We start from the raw sequence: 18,207 nt of genomic DNA, 5'->3' as shown, positions 1-18,207 counted from the left end.
GAACCGAGTACCAGAGGGGTCTCGAAGTTAGAGGTATATTGGATTTACACGCTCAAAAGTTACGCCCCATTTGGACTCAACGTCGAATGGGACGTAAATGCGTTCATTAATCAGTCCTAATCTCATATATTTTGACGGAGTCCTATGATCGCTTGTTTTTCACACATATTATTATTTCTTCTGTTCGTCAATATTTTTGATGTTTTTTTGTGGTTCTGAAGATGGAGATTCATATGTGTGTATCTCTTTAACACTCGTTGTTATACATTTCTAGTGGGTTTTTGGATCCACCTCCGTGATTGCTTGCCTCTCATCTGATCCATATAAGTCATTCACATATAGGTTTATGTTTGGCCTTTGCAAATGTCTATTAGGTTGGGGTGACTTAGGGTGATCTCTGATAACCCCGGTGGATTAAATGTCGCCTCTGGGCAGATACATGACGTAGCCCGTCGAATGTCTGGGAACGCAGCGTGACGGTGCTGGTCACGACGTTGCGGAAGGGCTGCTGATTAATGCCCATTGGTCGGCTGACTGCCACATCTCCCACCTACTACAGAGGAGGAGAGGGGGAGTGACTGAGTCATCCAAACACATTGGGCGTCCTGACGCTAAGCCCCGCCCTACTACTTCCGGCTACTTCCGGCTTCTGGATCGCAGACGATGAATCCAGTTCCTTATCATGGAACGCACGCCGTTTAGGCATGGTGGAGCAGATGGCAGCAATCAGGGATCTGGATGTAAGGTATTTAATGCAGGGGGGCAGCAGAGGAGGGTCAGATACCCCAGTTGAAGTCCGTTAGCGACGAAACCGGTCGGGTGACTACTCCACTGCATTCCCATTGCATTCTCAACTTTGTTTGGAATACTCCCTACACCTTTATCTAAGGTGGGAGTTTGCTGCTGTTATTTTTCTTTTTGCTATTTTATTCGTTTGATTTTTAGCTGAGTGATCTTTTCAAGTGTGGCTATTTCAAGTTTTTTATATTTTTACTGCATTTCTCGCCACGTGTGTGTATTTGGAATGCTTTTTTATTAAATTATTTTACACTATGAGGAGCACCTCTATTTTTTCTTTCTTATACCATTTTGGGTGTTTTGAGCAACTATCGATAAACTGATCTCGGTCATCTTTCCTGGAAGAACAAGTGCTTCAGTGACCATTTCTGGTTTGGACACGCGGAGTGAGGACCCCTGGACCCAGACAATCGGTCTGTACAAGCTCTGATGACCCTCCCACCGTATGGTGGTTGAGAGGGTCCACCAGTTCTGGTAAGGGTACCCACCCATTTATTTATTTACTTGTCCAGCACTGAAGACAGTTGTATTTGAAGATATCTGCTCCACCCAACACTGGAAGTTCATATATGTATTTTTGACTCCACATTCCCCAGCAGACTTTGTTTCTTTGCAGTATTGGGTTTACGCCTACTTCATTGGGGCACACCTGATCATCAGTGGAATGTTGGTTTTGGAGGACTGTTTTTACAGCTAACTCTTTGTCTCTATACCACAAACATCCAGTTTGGTTATATATATCACTTTGTTGGTTTTATTTCATTTTTTAACACATGAATGGTGGTTTACACCACAGGTATTTCACATATGTGCATTTGCTTGCTGATTCTGGTTTGAGCACAGTTTTGTCTGTAATTTTGCCACATAGGAGCATTTATCACACCACAGCTCCCAATGTTCATATTTTCACTTCACAATTTCACTATTGTGTATTAAGGGGTGCTGGACTTAGTTATTAAGTCATCCACCCTCAGGGTACACATTAATTTTTCCCTTTTCAGGGTCTCCATATATTTTTAGAAACAATGTGCATCACTCAATTGTATATTACCTTGCACTAGGGCCTTTATTGTCCTGGTCCATCCCCTCCTTAAACAATAAGTACTGTGCATTTTCAACCTCAAAATGCATCAGGTGTCAGGAGATGGAAGATTGTGACCCCCTGTCCTCTTGTCCCTAATATCGATCTACTACACAGAGAAGATATTAGGGGGCTGATTTACTAAAGATGAATAGGGTATTCACTTTGCAAAGGAATCTGGTAAAAACTCTTTTTGCAAAAAAAAAAAAAAAAACATTCACATACAAGGATTTTTTTTTTAAACTGTATTTTATGGATGATGGAAGTCTGCAGAGCTTGAACTCAACCTTGAAAAGTCCCTTGCAAAATGAACAGTTTATTTTTATTTAGTGAATCAACTCCAATGTGTATATTGAGGTCTCTGATGTTTCCACGTGGGGCAGCATAAGCATATACTGTCATACTGTGGTTTGTCAGTTTGCTTATGTCAGTTAAAAATATAAGTGAGGAAAAAAGTAAAATTGAAAAAACACAAAAAAAATTAAATTAATTGCTCACAACACATGTACACGAACATAGATGTTGATCTATTGATACAGCAATAGAGACTGTTTATGTAGAAATGTGAATGTTCATTGCGCTTTGTACATAAATGAAATAAATTATAGACATGTGCATTCATTTTCGTCCGAATGCATTTTTGTCCGAATTTCAGTCATATTCGTTATTGTTTTAACAAACGCAAATGAATGCACAGAATCCGAAATCCGAAAGATCCGTCATAAAAAAAGCGTTATTTTCGTTTTCGTTGCTACAACAGTTTGATATAGATAGAAGATTGACATGACGCTGACAATAGCAATCTGTGTCTATAGAACCTGTGGTCCAATGTGCCTCACCTTAACTCTATTAGTCCAAGATTATTCTACATAGAGGGGAAAGTTTCAACAGAGAGAGAAAAGATTTGGCATTATAGAGACAGTGTTGGGGTAGACCATTCAACATGAATGACGAAGATTCAACAAAGCATCGAAAAACATACAAACGTCAAATCTGTCATTGAAAGCTTATGGTGTCTGTTGAAAGTTCTAAGAAGATTCAACAAGCAGCTAAACTGTACGACACCACAATCATACATTTCCGGTCCAATGCTCGGCTCATAGGCTATAGAAGAATTTGAATGTTGGTTTACTAGTAATAATAATTTATAAATATAAGTATTGCTAGTGTCATACAACATTAGAATTCTACTATAGCTTGTAGGTGGAACATTCGACCGGAAATGTACGATTGCCGCGTCGTACAGTTTAGCTGCTCTGTCGAATCTTCTTAGAACTTTCGACAGGCACCATAAGCCTTCAATAACAGATTCAACCTTAATAATTCGGATTTTTCGACGAATGCATTTTTTAACAAAACAAAATAAATAAAAACTAATATCGGGAGTAACTAAATACATGTATTTTTCGGACGAAAACGAAATTCCGAAACAAAATATTTCAGTGTGCACATGTCTAATAAATTATAGTCAAAACAATATGGTTGTGATCCATATACTTCCATACTTGATCACCAGCTCATGCGCCAATAATTAAATGTTCCTTTTCTTTTCTAAAAACAAGAGCTGCAGTCATGGCTTATTCCTCTGCCCATCTTAGACTAATATAGATGTATGGTATATGATATAGCTCCTTTTAAGTAATATTGTGCAACCTGTGTCCCACTGCAGAGATTTCCTTTTATTTTCTATCCTTGAGACAACAGAAATCGGGAAGAAATCTTTCCAAAACCAATGGAATTTCCATCTTGTCATAAAAACAAAAATTGTCCTCATTAGAGAATTTCCCTTGGTTCCTGCGTTGGCATTAACAACATTTTGGATCTGTCCTCACATTCTGTCTCTGTAATGATTGTCACCAGAACATAAAAACATGGTGAATCGTGCCAACAAGGACACAAACAGATTAAAAAAAACCTGACTTAGGATCTAGTCCTTCCTTACACTACAAACCTGTTGATTTTGCTAGTAGATCGGTATCAATTTTCTGTAACAGGTCAAACTCTCCAGTAGAAGTAGCAGGTAGGGTTTAAGAGAAACTTTATGACACAAAGGTGCTTAAAATTGTTAGGTTTTGGTCTTATAAATAAACTCTTTTATCCCCCAAATTGTTGCTGTAACTGTGTCAACAGGGCTTTAACTCAAAGTGGCTCCTACCTAAAGTCCATTTAAAAATGACATGTCTGTCTAAAAATACCATGTCCACAGGGTGTTAAAGTTGATGTGTACTTTTGTTGCAGAAAATCACAGTTGCAAAATAACTGGGAAATAGGGGGAGAGATGATCTATACTGGCCGGTCTGTTAAACAAATAAAATCTACTCCAAATTGTAAGACTGGTGCATGTGTAAAATCTGTCTACTTATATTTAAAGTTGAGAAGAAGGCTATCGCTAACTATTCTTAAAAACATTCCCTTCCACCTCCTCCTACATTTTTTGCATACCCAGTATAAAAAAAGATATGTGTACACATGGGGCCAGATTCACAACCAGCGGGCGCAACTTAACTTTTCCGATTTAAGTTACACCGCCGCAAATTTTCTGCCTAAGTGCCCGATCCACAAAGCTTTTACCTTGAAATTTGCAGCGGTGTAACTTAAATCCGTCCGGTGCAAGGCGGGCCCAATCGAATGGGACGAGTCCCATTTAAATTAGGCGCGCTCCCGTGCCGGACGTACTGCGCATGCTCCATCGGGTAAATTACCCGACGTGCATTGCGCTAACTGACGTCGCACCGACGTCATTTGCTTAGACGTTAATGTAAATGGCGTCCAGCGCCATTCACGGACGTCTTACGCAAACGACGTTGATGTTTAAATTTCGACGCGGGAACGACGGCCATACTTACCATGGCTTAAGAGAACTAGGGCTCAGCCCTAGTTTTACGCGGAGTAACTCGACGGAAACAACGTAGATTTAGATCGACGGGCCGTTCGGGACGTTCGGGGATCGCCGTAAGTCTTCATTTGCATATTCTACGCCGGCCGCAATGGCCTCGCCACCTAGCGGCCGGCCTAGAATTGCATCCTTAAGATCCGACAGTGTAATTCAATTACACCTGTCGGATCTTAGGGCTAGCTATGCGTAACTGATTATATGAATCAGTCGCATAGTTAGAAACAGAGATACGACGGCGTATCAGTAGATACGCCGTCGTATCTCGTTTGTGAATCTGGCCCATAATTTTTTAATCCAGTCCAGTCCTATGTTAGAGAGTGACTACTTCAGGGGAGAAGAGGGAGCACTGACAATGGATGGGCCATGGGAGCCTATAGGTAATGTGATGGCTCTGGGAATCACAGCTGTTGTCAAGCGCTCCCTTGCACAGGGGAATCAGGGCCGATGAATCATGTGACTACACAGATGGTATGCAGGATATGTAGGAGGAAGCAGGAGGGAATGTTTTTAAGAATAGCTAGGGTTAGCTTTTACTATTACTTTACGGTGAGCTTTTGTTATTAAATAAGGAATATGTTTTTCTTAACCACTTGACCTCCAGAAGATTTAACCCCCTTCATGACCAGGTCATTTTTTGCGATACAGCACTGCGTTACTTTGACAATTGCACAGTCATGCAATGCTGTACCGAAATTAAATGTATATTCTTTTTTTTCCCACAAATAAAGCTTTCTTTTGGTGGTATTTGATCACTGCTGGGTTTTTTATTTGTTGCGCTCTAAACAAAAAAAGCAGACAATTTTGAAAAAAAAATATTTTTTTACATTCTGCTATGAAAAAAATTCAAACTCAAATTTCTTTATAAATTTAAGCAAATATGTATTCTGTATAAAGTGAATATAAATCTGCGCAATCTCATGAAATTAATTAGTGTAAAGCAAAATTAATAATAGCTGCTATTACTAACAAGTGTTCTCACTTCACTTAAAAGGTGCAAATAATCAATAAGCAGTGCTGCACTATGAATAAAAAAATATAATAATGGTACAAGTGTAACTAAAGGATGGTAATCAATGAACATATATTGCTGAATATTCATATATAAAGTTCATCTATTAAACCTGTGACTGATTGAAGTGAATTAAAAAAATATAAATATCAACGGTAGACCCCTACTGAAGCCAATGCTATGACGATACGCGTCTAGGGGACGGAGTCTGCATATTGATGTTACATTGCGGTCATCTTGAGACATATTGGGGGTTATTTACAAAAGGAAAATCCACTTTGCACTACAAGTGCAAACTACAGTACAAGCGCAAAGTACACTTGAAATTGCACTGAAAGTGCACTTGGAAATACAGTCGCTGTAAATCTGAGGGGTAGATCTGAAATGAGGGGAAGCTCTGCTGATTTTATTATCCAATTATGTGCAAGCTAAAGTGCTGTTTTTTATTTTCCTTGCATGTCCCCCTCGGATCTACAGTGACTGCACTTCCAAGTGCATTTTCAGTGCAATTTCAAATGCACTTTGCATTCCCCTCATTTTAGATCTACCCCTCAGATTTACAGCGACTGCACTACCTTGAGTGCAATTTTAAGCGCACTTTGCACTTGTAGTTTGCACTTGTAGTGGAAAATTGAATTGCCTTTCATAAATAACCCCCCGTATCTCACAAAAGTGAGTACACCCCTAACAGTTTTGTAAATATTTTATCTTTTTATGTGACAACACTGTAGAATGACACTTTGCTACAATGTAAAGTAGTGAGTGTACAGCTTTTATAATGGTGTAAATTTGCTTTCCCTTCATAAAAAACTCAACACAGCCATTAATGTCTAAATCGCTGGCAACAAAAGTGAGTACAAGTGAAAATGTCCAAATTGTGCTCAATTCACCATTTTCCCTCCCTGGTGTCATGTGACTCGTTTGTGTTACACAAGGTCTCAGGTGTGAATGGGGAGCAGATGTGTTTAATTTGGTGTTATCGCTCTCACTCTCTCATACTGGTCACTGGAAGTTCAACATGGCACTTCATGGCAAAGAGCTCTCTGAGGATCTGAAAAAAAATTATTGTTGCTCTACATAAAGATGGCCTAGGCTATAAGAAGATTGCCAAGACCCTGAAACTTAGCTGCAGCACAGTGGCCAAGACCATACAACAGTTTAACAGGACAGGTTCCACTCAGAACAGGCCTCGCCATGGTCCACCAAAGAAGTTGGGTCACGTGCTCAATGTCATATTCAGAGGTTGTCTTTGGTATATAGATGTATGAGTGCTGCCAACATTGCTGCAGGGGTTGAAGGTTTAGGGGGGTTCAGTCTGTCAGTGCACAAACTATACACCACACACCGAATCAAATTGGTCTGCATGGCTGTAGTCCCAGAAGGAAGCCTCTTATAAAGATTATGCCCACAAACAGTTTGCTGAAGACAAGCAGATTAAGGACATGGATTAATGGAGCCTGTGGTCTGATAAGGTCAAGATAAACGTATTTGATTCAGATGGTGTCAAACGTGTGTGGCGGCAATCAGTTGAGGAGTAGAAAGACAAGTGTGTCTTGCCTACAGTCAAGCATGGTGGTGGGAGTATCATGGTCTGGGGCTGCATGAGTGCTGCTGGCACTTCCATGATCCCCCTCCCTTTAGAGACTGGGCCACAGAGCAGTATTGAAACATGATAATGACCCCAAACACACCTCCAAGACGACCACTGCCTTGCTAAAAAAGCTCCATTTCCACTGACAGGACAGAGCTCTGCCTTGTTTACCCTTGTTTACATAGGCAGAGCTCTGTTCTGTTATTCTTCTTGACGATCAGCAAGTGCCGGTGGACATCCAGTGGCTGGCACCCACTGATCGACTTCTACTGTGACTAATCACAGCAGAAGCAGTGCACCCCATACCCAGAAGTGCTGGATCATGTACTAGGTACGTGATCCAACACAGGAGACCCACTTTGCTGCCGTATAATGTCATTATGTGATCGGCAAGTGATTAAATTCTGCCAAGAATACATGCCAGGCTAAAATTTTAAGTTACATGTCATAGTTATAACAAAGCATATGCCATTTTGTTTTTAATAGACAGACTTGATCTGGTTACAGCTCTGTGTGTGAATTGTATTTTATATTTTCTGCTGGCGATATATTTTCTGTTGGAGGTGACCTGCTGTTTGTTATATTAGGAGTAAAACAACAAAATTAATGCTAATGCTTCTCTTACTAATATATTCAGACAGAAATGATTGAAATGTGCTACTTATTCATAGGTTATAATTGCCTTGCACATTTTTGCTTAGACAGTTTAACAATTGACTGTAATATTTGAATACATAATATCTGACCAGTAAATATGATAAAGTGTCACAAAGCTTTGTTGTGATTCTGTGCATGCTGTGATTGTGTTTTTTTACTCAGAGAACCTTTGTTAATTGGCAATGTTCAAAAAGTGGTGTACATAGTTTTGGAACAAACTAAATCAATTTTATTGCTGCAATATCACTGTTATGTCTCAGCAGTGTCCATGAATGTCTTTACAAGTATTCCAAAGGCTTCACAATAAAGGCTTACACTTAACACTGATGTGAATTTAACAAGGACATGTTGAAGTTTTAGGAAATTTCAAGCAGTTATCAAAGTGAGTTCACCATCATTTCCTCAGGATATAACAAGTTTGCAAGGGAATGGCCAATTACTGTTCCAGCTCCATACCTAATTTTATTTCCTTCATTGAACCACTAAAACAACTGACAAAGAACGATACCATCTGGACGTGAGAATATAATCACCAGACGTGATTTTGCATAACGGCAATCCAAATAATTTGCCTGACATTTAAATTTGCTAAAAATCAGATACTTTTTAAGATACTTTGAAAAGCAAATTGGGTATGTGTTGTGTATATATAGACATACACATTCCTCTAGACTGACAGTATGACAGGATTGATCCATGTTGTTTAAGAACAAAATGGTGTGGTGGTCTAATCCCTTTCACTCAAAGAAAAATTCCAGGCATGGCATATTTTTACATAGTTACAGTGGTCCAGTCTGGACCACTGTATTTATGTATATACCATATCTTGCTGATGCCCCTGGAAGCTGGCAATCACTGAAGTAGACACTGCTACTTTACCGATTTCAGTGGCCTGCCTAATGCGTTGTGAACACAAGAGACCAGCCACATGGCAGTGGGTGCCATTCAGAGAATGATTTGCTTTTTTTGAATAACTGTGGAGCATTCTCCAATTGGATGAGGTGGAGAGGTGAGAAAGTGATGTCATGTTCTTCACCTCATCCAATCAGAGAACATTTTGCATTAATTCAGAAAATGCAAAGCAATCTGGCAACGTTCCACCTCTAACAATGTTCCTTTTGGATGAAACGAATAGGGTGGAGCCAGGGATCTGGTGTCACGTCGCTACACGCGTGGACCGCAACCATCTTGTGGGTTGGAAATATCAATCCATTTTACCTTATGACACGCTTGATTTATTTGTTTTAGATGTAATTATTCTGATTTATCTGGAATAAACTTTTATAATGGTTTGATATACTATACCATTAAGGCATTGTCTGCTCTTATTTTGATGCATGAGACATGTGGATTTACCATCCTTTGGGGAAATACAGGATTCATTTGCACGTTGCCTTAGAGGAAAGGAGACTAGCATGTGGATTATCATTGTGTCTGTTTGACCACCTATAACCTAATGGTCCATATTTTAGGGTAAGGCCCAGTGTGTCGGTGTTCGGTGGAGGATTTACAACTATTCACCTCAGTCTGTCTGATTAAACACTGTGGGTGACCCCTAAGATATATGGACTTTTTGAACTCATGTGCTGTTTACCTACCAGTGTCTGAGGACACTTCTGCATTTTTTATGTTTCATTTGGCTTTTAGCGCTGCATATTTTTTCTTCTAATCTCTGAATGGTGCGTGTGTTGGGAGGCTGATCTCCTTTATTAACAATGTATCAAACTAGCCAATCAGCACAGGACCCAAAAGCAAGTGGAGATAACTGAAGCAGTGGCAGGTATGGTATATACTTAGCTACATTGGTTTAAAGTGGATGTAAACCCTCACATATACCAGTGACGTGAACAGCCTCAGTTGATACACAGAGATTAAACCAATCTCCCTACATATGTTTTACATGTATATCTGTTGTCTTCATCTTTATATACTGTTTGGAAAGTACACGTCCTGTTAGAATTGTATCTTCCTGATTCACCTGTGGGTGTGGATTACTGCTATACACTGTGAGTCAGGTGATTGGAAGAAAGGCACACACCCCCTCCCCACACATGCAGAGCTTGCCTGTGAATAGTTCAGCTTTGTTCTATTTCATTGCTTATCCATTTTTGTGTCACAAACTTCAGGCTCCCATCTCAAAGAACATCTCAGAAGTTATCATGCTGATAACATAAGAACGGAGAGAGCTACTGGATTTAGTGCTTCGAAGAGAGATAAGAAAACTCTGCAGATATATGTGCTCAGCTCAAATTTCATGAATCGGGGTTACATCCATGTAACTATGTAAAAATATACCATGACTGGAATTAATCTCTAAATGTAATTGTATTTTTATGATTAAGTGTCAATTTGTGATTTTTGATCCTTTTTACCATATGTTTTTTCAATTTTTGTCAGAATTATTCACACCACCTTGTTTTTTTTTTTAATTTGTGCTTCCATTTTACATATCTTTCTCTTAAATTTAGGTATCTTTATTTTTGGACTCATACAATATCTTGTTTGGATGTGCTCATAATTACACTCTTAATCCTTGAATGCCTCTTCTTATCTTTCATCTTTCACAGCATGATCTATGTAGTTCATATATATTTTGTCCTTTATACAGTATATGCTTTTTTTCTGAAAATAAGTGCTACTTGTTCTCATAACAAACCTAATTGTTACTTTTTCCATCTCATAGATGTTGATTTACTAAAACTAGAAAGCGCAAAATCTGGAGCAGCTCTGCATAGAAACCAATCAGCTTCCAGATTTTTTTTGTCAAAGCTTAGTTGAAAAAGCTGTAGTTAGAAGCTGATTGGCTACCATGCACAACTGTACCAGATTTTGCACTCTCCAATTTAGTAAATTATGTTATTGCCTAACCTTTCCATTTGATTTTATATAGAGCTAAAATGCATATATTTCTTCACAATTTATTTTAGATTCCTCAATGCAGCCAGCCTTTTCAAACAAAGTCAATTAATTATTTTCTATGTTTTATGTGCAGGCTTGTGAATAATTTTTCCAGGAATGTCAAGCCTATGCTAACCCCCCAACCATGGAAGACTAATCTTTGGTATGGGGATATACTCCCCTAGTTGGGCTGGTTTATATGGTCTTACTTGTTTGGTCATAAGGGCCCCCCTTCCCAAGCTTTTGAGGATCTCTTTCCTAACCTGAAATTTTTCAGGAGAATAATTTATTTACCAGAGGCAAAAACTTGCTAGGTTATAAGGCCACCTATAGGCCCCCATACTGCTGCCTTGGTTTAGAGTCTCCTCTTACTGCCATTAGACAGTATTTGTACATTTTGTTATCCACCGCTTGTGGACCCAACCAGTAGATTAATTCTACCTGTAAAAATAAAGCCTTTAATCACCTATACTTAGTTTGTGAAATTTTGGATCTACTCAGGCAATGCTTTCTTATTCTGAGTCAGGAGATAAAGGGAAGAGTACAGGTGGGGCTGTAGAAACTCTTTAAAACCAACATTCAGTACAGTAGAGTTTAAAAAAATGTAATATGTTGGACTAGGAGTCTCCTATTGCAGCTGTGAATAATGGAGGCTACAAGCTAACTCAACAATTAACAGTAATGGCATCCTGAAGTATGGTAAACTGTAGTTCTAACCTCAAATTTCACCAGACAAATATCTATAACGAGTTTGCATATAAACAGCTTTCTGTATGGACTGGATTGGGGCTATTTCTCCATTTCGATTTCTCTCACCCAAATAAAAAATGGTAGATTTAGTCCTAGCTTAACTCAAACCTCATTTTCCAAGAACATGAGGCCCAGATCTTCTAGGACAGAGACACATTTTCTTTATAAGACTATTATATTAGTATAATAATTTTTTTTTATTTATTAAAAATGTTACTTTTAATACGTCATACATTTTTACGTTAGTCTGTGTACTGTTGCTAAGTTGGCCTGTTCTATGCCTGCTGCCTGATCTTCTGTTGGTATTAATATTCTTACATACAGTATGTTAGTTCATTTTAGAACGTCAGATTTTAATTTTCCTGTCTCCATCTGTGCAGTGAAGATGATGAACAGCTTTGTTTAATTTATGGCTTTATTTCTTTGCTCGGATCAGTATAATCATAAGTGGCTGGAAGCTTTTCTAGTCTGTGATATGATTCTAGTGATTTCTTCATTTATTGCCTGCTAACATATATATGTTACATTTTGTAGACATTATATATATATATATATATATATATATATATATATATATATATATATATATATATATATATATATATATATATATATATATATATATATATATATATACATATACCAGGAATTTTTTGGAACTCAGTTTTCTTGGCTGACCTGGCACAAGAAAGCCAATACTGCTAGATGATTTGCATTTTCCATGTATTAAATGCAACCAGACAGAGTGGATAGAGAGGAAACTAGTGAAGTCATAGAAAATCGTGTGCTTTGCCAAGGGCAATGAAACTTTCTTTTCATTTGCCTGTTGTTGACTTTTTCCTTTTGTGCCCTTACACTGATATGCCAATCACCAAGTGCTCTCCCATGTAATAAGTCACATGCCCCTTTATACTCAGAAATAACACATATTTTATTTGATTCCAAAGAAGCAGCAAAGAAGCACATTCATTAGTATATGCCCCTGAGGCACCAGGGTTTAAAAAAACCTGCTGTTTTTCTGTATGAATTAAGAGATATAGGTGTATAGATATAGGTGTATAAGGTCCAGAAAATTACCTCCATACACTGCAAATGAAAATCTTACATTTCATGATAACTATTAACGCAATATATATCAAATTATCATTTCAATGACAGCTATTAAAGGCTTATATTCTGGACCTTGAGCACTATAAAAAAAAATAAGAAATAATATGGATAAGTCCAAAAACGTAAGGACACAAAGAAATGTTAAACACAAAGATTATATTCCTACCTGTCAGTGATTCCACATAAATCAATCTGTAGATCACTGAAATTTCCAAGCAAACTTTGCTGGATTGAAATAAGATCCACCATCCTGGAACCAATGGAAATTAATTTCATGCAACCCAAAAAGGTGCCAACAGGTTTTTTGCAGTCATAATCAGTATTGTTATTGGGACATCCTGAAAAAAAGGCAGTGAGACAAGTTAAAACAAATTTTATAGAACACAAGTAATGTCTGATTGGAAAACAAGTAATTAAACAGTAAAAATCAACTTTACAAAATATCATTAAACCCAATTTCACTAATGACATCCACTTTCTAAATACATAAGAGAAGTACTCACATTTTAGAAAGTAAAATCGAGCGTTTTAAAAGTTAGTTTGTTGCCGGCCAGCGAACACAAAGCGGAGCCCTTCCTCCTGAATGCGATGACGTCACCGCACGTCCTCCCAGACACGTTTCGTCATTGGACGTTGTCAATGGCATCCCATTGACAACGTCCAATGACGAAACGCGTCAACAAACTAACTTTTAAAACGCTCGATTTTACTTTCTAAAATGTGAGTACTTCTCTTATTTTGGTTTTAATAAAATATCCTTACGGAATTACACTATATCTTGCTATCTCTGTGTATGACCGGGCGGTGGTGTTCTGTCACGTCTGCGGGCGCAAAAGGTGCAGATTCTAAACCAGGGAGTGGGATCTCTCCCCAAAGGCCGCGGCTGGGTTATAGCCGAATGCTGTTTATTGCAGTTTGTCTGGTAAGCTGCTAGAACTTAGTGGTGGTGGGCTCTCACAGAAGAGTGAAGTGTGCTGTGGAATCACGGTGGTGACTGAAGCATTTCATGTGTAGCAGATCTATGCCATAATTAGAAGGATATAGACTCTCCTTTCACCAACACAGTTCCCACTGAGGATATACAGCAATATATATATGGACTATTGATCATACTAAGTCTGGGTGCTATGGCGCAGCTCTAAAACCCCTATTTTTTCCTACATCTTTCTAGTGCATCTGCACAAGAGCTGCTGCCTCTCTATTTTATTTTATTTGTGTTGGTGTAATTTCTGGTTGACAATCGACAATTATTTCTGTAATAAGCGCATTTTTTTCTTTTGTTAATTTTGTTAATATCATTGCTGCGTTTGCTTTCTTTAGCAAAGATCAAGTTATTAATCAGTTATGAATTTTTGATGCTTTACATTTAGTATTGTTTTTTCTTATAAATAACATCTTGAAAGCATGCGGCAAGTTATTTGCAGCAAAAAAATAGCACAGCAATTCTGCAAAAGAGAGGGAGTAGTATAAATCAGTCATTTACTGTACAAAGGACCTGATTCCTTGGAATTTATGTGTCATTGTAAGAATGTGCTAAAGAGTATTTGTTGTTTACTTGTGTTCCTTAGAAAAGGTTATACACATGTTCTCTATCCCTCCTATTACCCTTGAGTTATGTGTACAGTTATAAAGTTCAGGATCTTCTCTCTATATTTTCTTTACTTGGGGGACATATAGGGTGCTCACAACTAGCTACATAAGCAAAGCATAATACTAAAATCAATTAGCACAACCACTATATACACACACAGTTTGTGCTTAAATATTTGAAATAATAATAATGCTCCCAGCTGACACTAATCAATACCATAAATAAATAGAAACAGTGCAGTGCAACAAAAATAAGTCTCTTGTACTGAATATCAAAACCAAAATATCGAAAAAGTGCTATACACATCTAATACTAATAATAATGTGAAACAAGTATGATAGTCCACAAATAGTGTAAATTAAAGTCCAATCAGTATATGCATTCACTACTGTGATGCCGTGATCCGAAATAAAAGTGATCCGTGTTCCACCACCATACAAACTTGCCACTCACTTTAAAGCCATGACCCCTGCATAGCCAGAAGGTCAAAGTAAGCGGTGTTCCACTCAGGGATAATAGCTGGACTCTGACCGACTCTTGGCAAATCCTCACTCCTCTTTTACCATAGGAAGGGTACACAGGTCCTCAGGCACTCAGGAGCCCCTGATGTATACGGGAAGAAAAGTGAAGAACACAAGATCTAATGTTCTCCTAAAAGTAGAATATTACAAAATAAAGCACTGCCACCAGTGCTAGTTCATATGCTAGTTCAAATGCACGTATCAAACACATATGCAGGCTCAATGGTAAGATGGCCATGAGATGATCTGACACCCAAGGCTCCTTTACGCATTATGTTCAAAACTAGGACTTCTTCACTAGGACCTCGTGGCTATCTTACCAACTCATGGCCATTTTACCATTGAGCGGAGAGCCAGCATATGTGTTTGATACGTGCATTTGAGCTAGCACTGGCAGCAGTGTTTTATTTTGTACGTGCAAAATTCTTATTTTATTTATTAACCCTTTTAAACAGAGAGCATTAGATCTTGTGTGCTTCCCTTTTCTTCCCATATGCATCAGGGTTTCTTTAGTGCCTGAGGATCTGTGTAACTTTTCTATGGGAAAAGAAGAGTGACTTTTACCTTGTGGTAATGCAGGGGTCATGGACTTGCGGTGAGCAGCCAGTTTGTATGGTGGTAACACACGGAGCACTTTTATCATTCGGCTAACAGTGGTGAATGCATATACTGATTGGACTTTGAGTTACACTATTTATGAACTTTCATATTTGTTGCACATTATAATCGTATTAAATGTGTATAGCACTTTTTTGATATTTTGGTGTTGCTATTCAGTACAAGAGACTTATTCTTGTTGTGCTGCACTGTTTTCTATTTACATAAGCGAAGCATGTTTATTGTCCTGTGGTGTCAAAATATTGATCATAAACTATAACTTAACCACTTGCCGCCTGCCCATCATCATATGACGGAGGGACGGTGCGGCTCTCATTCTGGGAGGACATCATATGACAGCATCCCAGAACGCCCACTATCGCATGCCCAATGAGGTGAGCAGTGTGGCAATCGTGTTAGGACACGGCGCGACTCCAATCTCTGTTAAGAGCATTGCATCTTTAACCATGTGGTCGGCTATGTCCTATCACAGCCGGTCACATGTAAAGACGGAAGTGCAGTGAATCGGCTCTCCTCGCCTTACACTGACAGAGTGCCACCAATTAGTGCCCATAATTGATGCCAGTCAGTACCTCCCATCAGTGCTGCCCATCAATGCCCATCAGTGCTTCCCATCAGTGCCCATCAGCATTGCCCATCAGTGTCCATTGGTGCTGCCTATCCGTGCTGCCTATCAGTGCTCACCAGTTATGTCCATCAGTGCCCACCAGTGCCATCTTTCAGTGCCCACAAATGCCACCTATCAGTGCTCATCAGTGCCGCATATTAGTGCCTCCTCATCAGTGCTACCTAATCAGTGCCCATAAGTGCCGCCTCATCCGTGCCCATAAGTGATGCCTCATCAGTGCCCATAAGTGCCACCTCATCAGTGCCCATTAGTGCAGCCTATCAGTGCCCATCAGTGTAGCCTCATCAGCACACATCAATGAAGGAGAAAAATTACTTAATTTACTGACTGTTTTTTTCTTTTTCTTTTTTGTAAAAAAAAAATCCCAGCAGTGATTAAATACCACCAAAAGGAAGCTCTATCTGTGTGAAGAAAAATATAAAAAATAATCATTTGGGTACAGTGTTGCATGACTGCGCAGTTGTCATTCAAAGTGTGACAGCACTGAAAGCTAGAAAATGGCCTGGGCAAACTCAAGGGGGATTTGACAAAGAATCTGGTTCATCTGTGCATAGTAACCAACCAGCTTCTAACTTCAGCTTGTTCAAATAAGCTTTGACAATAAAACCTAGAAGCTGATTACAGTACTATGCACAGCTTCACCAGATTCTGTGTGCACCAGTTTTAGTATTTCTAATGCACAATTCTCAATGCACACATTGCTAAAGAAATGTCTGTATGTGCAAGCGGGTGCTGCAGCGACCATCAGCTGGAATCAAACACAGTCAAAGCTAGAGAATGTCACCAGCACTGAGCCTCCCAGGAGTCGGACCCCTTCAGCAGGCATGTGAAATGCTGTTTCTACTGTACTAATGTGATCACTGAATAAAGCTTTGGGCCCATTGTGCTTGTGATGTTCTCTCGCTTCACAAGTTTTAGTAAATCTCCCTCACAAAGTATTAAAGGGCTGATAGTACTGTGCCTGCGAGGTTTGGATTATCCGACCGTTGGTGAGGTCTCACGGCACCCAACATATGTTGTTGCATTCTTCCAACATTTTGAGATGGGAATGAGGGACACCTACTAACAAACATATGTAGGCATAGGTCAGGCACCCTGCCACACCCCTTAAAGTAGAATTAAACAAACAAAAAAAAGGTTAGTTAAATCCACAAGGGCTTTTGTTTACCACTACTATTCGTTTATATTGTTTTTTTTAAATGTGCAAATGCAGCAATTTAGAAATTGGATGAAAGGTTTAGCACAGGGATAGACTTTTTGAAAGATAAAAAGTTCCTTTCTATATACAACTATACAGATCCGATCAAAATGAGGGACAAATGAGGAGGAAAATGGGGCAGAGAGATATTGTTCCAAATCCGGGACTGTCCCCCAAAATCAGGGACAGTTGGGAGCTATGTTGTTGTATTATTTATTACTGGTGTAAATTTGTAGACCATATGCAGTAAGATTGTCTCACAAATGCACCAAAATAATGTGTTATTTACTAGTATGTATTTGTGGCTTTGACTGGAAAATGTCACATTTTTAGCTATTTAGTCCAAACTGAAGTTTTACTGTATATTTATACCTATTTGAAATTGCATCTATGTCTATCTGCCAACATAAAAACAAAAATACACAACAAAAAAATGCAGTACCTCCAAAGTAATAATTTCCTCCAGATGACACTTGAAAAGGTAGGAGCATATATAAGATTGCAGATGCATCTTTGTCTATTGTTAAACTTGCTCGACTTTTTTTTATTACGAGGTAAACAACATGCCACTGTCCATTATTTAACTCAAAAGCTGTAATCAAATAAAAAGAAAAGAGTATGTTATTTATTTATGTAACAAATACCCACTCATCATATTAAAGCATTCATATAAAGAACTTTAGGGTTATTAAAATTCAAACACTATTTCAATAATTATATGGTCAACAAAATTAATGAACAAATTAAGTGAAAGTCCTGTGCTATGAAAAATGTACCTAAATAAGGTAAGCCAAGGGAAAATGACTCAACAACAATTATGACTATGGCCAAACTTTTCCCCCCATACCGACTTACTATGCC

General features: G+C 38.6%; 1 protein-coding gene across 1 annotated transcript in view; it reads right to left on the bottom strand.

Annotated features, from left to right (window-relative positions):
- LOC120941686 (contactin-associated protein-like 4) overlaps positions 1-18,207 on the bottom strand; it is a 466,073-nt gene that overhangs the window by 150,100 nt on the left and 297,766 nt on the right. Inside the window, exons 9-10 of the mRNA XM_040355240.1 lie at positions 17,789-17,938; positions 12,957-13,128 (exon numbers count right to left, since the gene is read on the bottom strand). Coding sequence (XP_040211174.1) covers positions 12,957-13,128; positions 17,789-17,938 — 322 coding nt within the window. The remainder of the gene's footprint in view (positions 1-12,956; positions 13,129-17,788; positions 17,939-18,207) is intronic.

The sequence above is a fragment of the Rana temporaria genome, chromosome 1, assembly GCF_905171775.1.
Source record: "Rana temporaria chromosome 1, aRanTem1.1, whole genome shotgun sequence".
NCBI lineage: Eukaryota > Metazoa > Chordata > Amphibia > Anura > Ranidae > Rana > Rana temporaria.
This window is presented reverse-complemented; position numbering and strand designations above follow the sequence as displayed.